Genomic DNA, 7,182 nt, shown 5'->3' on the forward strand with positions numbered 1-7,182 from the left:
GAAAAAGTGTGTGCCATAAGTCTGATGCGCATCGTGCCGTATTGCTGTGAGGGGAAAGCCAGGGCGAGTGCGGCCACCTGCCCATCAATGAAGTATCGATCGAGAAGCTGCCGCAATATTGCCCAGACTTAGATTCTGCATGCGCTCGGGCCACGGGCAATGGTCATTTTCTTTTTCCCATCATTATACGCTTTGCAGAAGAAGATTACTTTTCTTCGAGGAAGAGCTTCAAGAAGGGCATGGCGAGTTTGGGATGGCGGGGCCATTGGGAATTTATTAATGTTCGGTTGCAGATTTTAATTTGCAGTATACGGCGGATTGCCGTTAGATTCTTCTTGATTAATTAGTGAAGCCCTGGTCACTCGGTTTCCTTGCCGTGTGGCTAGACGCTCTTGTCAGTGGTGGTGCACGATACACCAGTCCTGGTACTAGTATAACCTATGCTAACAGACGTAGGGCTGCCCCCCCCCCCCCCCCCGTGTTGTGTCCGCTGTTCCCAAGCCAAGCCTTAGGCAAGAAAACCGATCGCGTGCGCTTACATGGGGTTGGAAACCTCGCCCGCTTGATAGCCGGAGGACGACACAGGAGTTGTCAAGGATGAAGTGTGACCGGCCATGGCGCTAAGCAAGGCGGTGTTCTACTTCAGCTTAGTGGAGTCGTCCGGCGTGGGTGCGGTGCCAGCGATAGCGACATCTTCGGGCATCATGACGGTCGTTGTTGCTGCTGTTGCGTTCGTGCGGACATTGCTGATGCAAAATGAAGGTGATGAGCTGGTTAGTGGGTGAATTCATGCCATGATATGTGTGGCCTAATATACGTAACTGCTATAGTTAATATATTCATTTTAAGTAGCAGTTATTGCAATTGAAAAGTTCAAAGCGAGAATTCAGCTAAATATTCTTTTAGCACCACAAATAATTTTTTCAATGGCGAAGAAAAGACCCCAAATTAGCGGCCCGAAAATATTGAATAAAAAGTTATGTGTTTTTATTCCTGTCCGCACGAGATTTCGGCATGGATAGTTGTGAGGGATAGGTACATCTAATAATGGCACCGACCCGTTACGTTAGGCAAGGGTGAAGTCGCAGCTTCCTAGGAAACTTTAGAAAAAACAACTGTTATGATTAAGGTATGGGTCGTAGGTGACAATGAAAACAATCATAGTTTAACCATGCTGTTGCGTTTAACAGGCCACCATTTCGCCGCGGCGGCCAGAACGAAAGAAAGGCAGCCGCCTCATTTTGTGGAGATAAGGAGCAGCGCCAAGACACCCTGCTGTTTCCATGAACTGGGCGCTGCGTGGTTAAAATTACTCTACGGAGCACCGCTGTCTTTCGGGTCCAAGCAGAGAAGCGACACGTGGCGTCTTCGTGCCCCAGTAAAAGCCACAATGCCGAGCTTCCGCCGATTACGTGCCTTGGACCCCCACGCTGTGCGTCTCTGACTGATCAGCCACCGATGCTCAAATCAGTACCAGATGTCCAGATGGCCCCTCGGAGGCGCCTAGACCGCGATCGCCGTTCGACAAAGCTTGGGTGGTCGGCGCGAGCGGCGAGATGACAAACACGTTTCACCCCGCTCGCTGGAAACACGATTCGCAGGAGGAGGTGACGGTTATATCGCGAGAACAGGATGAACACACAGAGACAAGAAGGACATGAAGATCTGTGTGTGTCCGTTCTGTTCTTGCGCTATAACTATCATCATGTCATACCAACTATCTCAAGCTGCCACACTTCGCAGGAGGAGGCAGCATCTCCGGGACCATACACGTGTTTGATTTGTGTATTTATGTGTTTGTTGGGGGCGGTGCCGGCATAATGACACTCGTGTGTGCTGCGGGGCATGTTATTGGACAGTGCCCTATGGACCTATTCCCCGATCTAGGGATCTGAGGAGATGAGACCGTATTTAATCAGCCCTCGTGGGCTGCTTAGTGTGGTTAACGGAGCTTGCTCAATAGACAACCCTTTTTTTTAAATGTAGGCCTTTCAATGAAGAGCTTCGGGCCAGAGAACCCGTGCCATGTAAATCATGTAAATAGGCCTTCTCTGCGAAGTTCTTCAACACCCTCCTGTCTCGACATATTGATCCCAGATCTCCGGTGCCGCAAACCCCGGTCGCAACAATGCTCACTAGTTCTGCTGTGAGTCAGCCTTGAGTGAGTTATTGCAAGCTGAACATACTTTTTCATGGTTCCCTCAAAATGGCTCTCCATTATCTTGTTTATCAGTACAAGCATGTCACTGACGGAAAAAAAGTTTAAAACCTAAGGAATAGTGACTATTTTTTTCGCATTTTTCGTGCTTCGTGCACTAGTCTTCAGTTGTGGATCTTTGCTAATCTCACCAAGCTGCCGCGATTCTCAGTGAATGACGATAGTTATAGCGCGAAAACAAAACGATGACACAGAGACAAGAAGGACACGAAAGACACGAGCGCTCGTGTCTTTCGTGTCCTTCTTGTCTCTGTGTCGTCGTTTTGTTTTCGCGCTATAACTATCGTCATGCCATACCAACTAGCCCAAGCTGCCACACTTCTCAGTCAATGTCTGCTTAATTACTTTTCGTGTCTCGAGATCTCATTTGTCATAACAAGTATTCACTGTCTCTGAGCTCACAGGGGTTCGACACTTTGATGACACTAGCCTTTAGCAATGATTTTTCAAGGAGGACACTGGCATTTGATCCAGAAAACCGGAAGTTGAGGTTGGCTCGAACCTTATAGATTTCTCCGAAAACATAAAGAATACACATGAACGAAATACAACAGATAATGTTAAGAGATGGGTAAAATGCGTGAGATGTATCATAGCAAAAGGCTAGTTTAAAGGAATTACTCTGATGATAGTATATTCAATTAGTTTACTTCCATGAAACAGCACACTACTTTCTTGTGAATAGCTGACAAAGCCATGACGGTGTTAGCGGAATGTCAATGTTGATAGTCTGCTGTGAATAGGTTGAATTGCCGCTTCCGAGGCATTCTGCGCTGAACGGACACACTGCGCCATCCGTCATGAAGGAGAACTACTACAGTTCTCTTTGTGTATCTTGTTTTTATTTTTACATGCTGTTTTGATTTCTCAACGCGGTGTTTTGAGCACCTGAAATGGCTTGCTTTTGTGAACATCTTGTTTTAGCATATTCCCAGCTGTCTTGAATGTTTTCGTGTATATCTTTGACTTGATTTTGCGAAAATAAACAGCTGAAAGTTTGCGCACCGCTTGTCCTTTCCTGATGTTCCATCATCGTTCATGCGTTTCGATCAGCGTTGCTACTTTACAACTTTTTAAATAGGTTGCTTTTTACTCACCTCGCTTGCTTTTGTTATCTCGCAAACCTCCAAACTTAGAATATCCCGCATTGAGGCATCGATGCCATAAATCCACCGCGATATCACAAATACTGCTAATGAGTGACGTCACAGAGTAATGACGTGTGACGTCACCTGGTGACGTGTAACGTCACTTGGGACGTCACCAGGTGACGTAATAGGTCTACAAGGTGGCATTTTACAGTGAGGTCACGTGACTTTTGGCGTGACTACTCCAAGCAAACATTCAGTATCACATGAATTTAGACCAACGTTTGTAACTATGAATTGTGAATCATCCGTGTTGAAGTCGATGCCATTTTCGCGAAGCAAAGCCGCATCTAAAAATATATTGAAGTCGCCGATGGTCAATTTTCTCTTGATTATTCTTTCGAGGCGTTCACCCTAGTAACACTTTCGAAGAAGAGAACACAAAAATATCATAAAAGGTGATCTTCTTTGACCATGAAGCGAAATAGCAGTGTGTCGTGGAATCAAAAAGAGAAAAAAAAAATGACAAACTTTGAAATATGCCAGAAAAGGAACATTTGTTCGCAATAAGGTAACTAGGTCGACGCGTTCTAACGCAACTTCTCATTGATGTTGACAAAGCCAAGTATACTTAGATGGAAGACATACAAGAAGCTGAATATAACGTGGGAGTAATGACAAGAGGCGTAATGCAAGACGTACGTTTCTGTCGCATCGAAGCTCGCGCTCGAACAAGTGATACCTGTTCTCCAAGCCCAAGGATGAATGGCTGCACCGTTCCTTATAAAGGCGTCAAGTATTAGGTGCCTCACCAAAGGTGAAAGTAGACCGTCGGCATAGGCGTCGGAACACTAGTGTTGTAAAGAATCGTCATGTGATAACATCACGTTAAGGACGTCATCACGACGCCACAAATGCTCAAAACGCGTGACGTCAAATTCGGATGTCATCGCATCGCATCGTCGCTGTGTAAGCGCTGGGCTGATGGCAGCGGCCGTGCGAAATCAGGTGAGGTGCAGAAAGCCCGCAAAATAGTGTCTGAATATGCTACTTCTATAGGTAGCAGAGTTGCGCAACTATTTTTCCAAAACCACAGGAGGTTCACACCCCTTTCGAACGGCGGCAGTTGTGAATGAGTAAATCGACTGAGATGAAAAAGGGGACAACTTTAACCTTCGAGTCATCGGGGCGAATTCAGATGGAACCCCGGCAGTTATACTTCAACGCAAAAAGTTTGGTCTGTCTGTCTGTTCTTTTGTTTGTCTGTTTGTCAAGCAAAAAGGCTCAAGTGTGCCCACATCCGCAGAGCCCAGCAATATTGCTCTGGTTTCTGCATCATTATTACTCGTGTAATTGTCGATTAAAAAGCAACTACGGCACATATCTGAGGCACAATATCTACACATCAATGTTCTGTGGTGTGTTTATTTATGCTGTAAAAGGCATACATAAGTTATTCTGAGAAATGCAGCGTTTATTACGCTCGCCGCTATGCACGAAAAGGCGAGATTCCTACGCTTTGCTAAGATAGAGTGCTGCTACCTACTCGGAATTCTATAAATACAAAACACGGCCTCCAAACTCGTGCGCGCACATTTTTTTTCGTTTTCTGAGATTACCGCCAGACGGCGTGCATGTCTCACGCAGTGCCTCCAGAATCCTATGTACCGATTATCTTGCGCTAAACATAAACAATAACTATTTTCTTTTCCCTCTCCGGGCACAACAGTATCGTCTTTCGATCAATTCTGCAGTCAAACATGCCATTGCGTGGCCAAATAGTGCTTAAAAGAGATTCTAGTTATTTGTCTACAGCGGTGGGCTCGGTGACTGCACCACAATGCAGCCATCTAATCCACTTACCTTTGCAATGCAGACGACCATACTTGTGTTTGCCAGCCTGCAGCTGTCGAACATGATAGGCCTATCCTCGGGGGCGTCATCTATGTTGGTGCTGCCGGGCTCCGAAAGCGAGCCAGGCTCCTGCCGCCTACTACGCACCAACTGCTCGTCCCCACCGGATATTACGTCGGAGGAACTACTATCACCGGAAATCACCGTGCTATGGAAGGCCGCATCGTCATCAACCACAGCATCATCAAGTATAAAGGAACGTCACCCGCTGACGCCACTTCGTGGGCTCGGTGACTGCACCACAATGCAGCCATCTAATCCACTTACATTTGCAATGCAGACGACCATACTTGTGTTTGCCAGCCTGCAGCTGTCGAACATGATAGGCCTATCCTCGGGGGCGTCATCTATGTTGGTGCTGCCGGGCTCCGAAAGCGAGCCAGGCTCCTGCCGCCTACTACGCACCAACTGCTCGTCCCCACCGGATATTACGTCGGAGGAACTACTATCACCGGAAATCACCGTGCTATGGAAGGCCGCATCGTCATCAACCACAGCATCATCAAGTATAAAGGAACATCACCCGCTGACGCCACTTCGTGGGCTCGGTGACTGCACCACAATGCAGCCATCTAATCCACTTACCTTTGCAATGCAGGTTAGTAAATCGTATGTCCTCTTCGCTAAAAAGTCGAGTAATTACTTCCTGGTGCAGTTCCCGAGCCCCCACTGCTGTATTGCTATTGCTGTTGAGTGTGCTCATATGATTCACTCGTTGCTGATCTTATCGGGTGACGTCGAAACTAATCCTGGCCCTAACGGAAACGCTGCTATTCTTACTGAGCTACAAAAGCTAAGTGCCGGCCAGGCCCAGCTGATTGCCGAAGTTCAGAGTTTGAAATCTCAACTAAGCACAACGGATAAAAGAATAACAGACTTAAACAAACGAATGGGCGATCTCGAAACACATTACCAAACTCTTCTTCCCCTCAGAAATGATATCGAAAAAACACAGGCTAACGTAATCAACATGACTAAAAAAATTCAAGAGCTAGAAACTTCCCTGGATGACGCTGAAAACAGGTCGCGCCGGAATAACCTTCTATTCTACGGCAACCCTGACCCCACTAGGAATGAAACGTGGGCTGAATCTGAAAAAATGATAATCGATATCTGCAACAATAACCTTGGACTAACAGTGCAGCCTAACGACATAGAACGCGCACATCGTCTCGGTATTCATTCACTAAACCGAAATCGTCCCATAATTGTGAAATTTTTATCATACAAAACCAGAGATGCACTTTTATCAAACGGCAGGAAACTGAAGAACACTAACTACAGCATCGGGGAGGACTTTTCCCGCCCCGTTCAATATGCGCGCAAGCAATTACTTGCATTTGCAAAAGCACGTTCGGACAAGTTCTCCTTGCGGTTCAAAACACTGCACGTCGGGTCGAAGCGCTATATATTTGACGCATCATCACACATGGTTAAGGAAATTGCATAGCGGTTACCCCGCCAACAAAGAGCAATAAAACGCCAAACGGCTTCCCCATGTCATGTTCTCTCGTTTTCCGTAATATTCACTAACATACGTAGCCTTCTTCCAAAACGTGAACTCATATCCAACATTATCTCGTCATCAAAAAGCAACATACTCGTATTAACAGAAACGTGGCTTACCAGCGATATAACGGATGCGGAAATATTAACTGACTTACAGGACTTCCACGTGTACCGAAATGACCGAAATGGCTCACGGGGGGGCGGAGTACTTATCGCAGTTCATCGGGACATATCTTGCTCCGTTGTTAACGTCGATTCCGATACCGAATCCCTGTGGCTAATTTGTCGTACTAACACCGTAACTGTCCTACTTGGCGTCTGCTACAGGCCCCCGCAAACGGATCCAAATTTTCCATGTCATCTGAACAATTCCATTCAAAAACTTACTTCCGCTTACCCAAAGGCTCGCATTCTTCTGTTCGGTGATTTTAACTACCCTAATATTGACTGGCA

At 46.4% G+C, this 7,182-nt stretch overlaps 1 protein-coding gene across 1 annotated transcript; it reads left to right on the forward strand.

The window, feature by feature from the left end:
• Nucleotides 1-5,510: 5,510 nt before the first annotated feature.
• Nucleotides 5,511-6,948, forward strand: LOC142768872 (uncharacterized). Its single transcript, XM_075871315.1, has one exon. The coding sequence runs from the start codon at nt 5,540-5,542 to the stop codon at nt 6,668-6,670; it is 1,131 nt and encodes a 376-aa protein (XP_075727430.1). The 5' UTR covers nt 5,511-5,539; the 3' UTR covers nt 6,671-6,948.
• The last annotated feature ends 234 nt before the right edge of the window (nt 6,949-7,182 follow it).

This window comes from Rhipicephalus microplus, chromosome 8 (assembly GCF_043290135.1).
Source record: "Rhipicephalus microplus isolate Deutch F79 chromosome 8, USDA_Rmic, whole genome shotgun sequence".
In the NCBI taxonomy this organism is placed as follows: domain Eukaryota; kingdom Metazoa; phylum Arthropoda; class Arachnida; order Ixodida; family Ixodidae; genus Rhipicephalus; species Rhipicephalus microplus.

Excerpts from the sequence above, each read along its gene's own strand:
- LOC142768872 (XM_075871315.1), top strand. The coding sequence starts at position 5,540 with ATGATAGGCCTATCCTCGGGGGCGTCATCTATGTTGGTGCTGCCGGGC.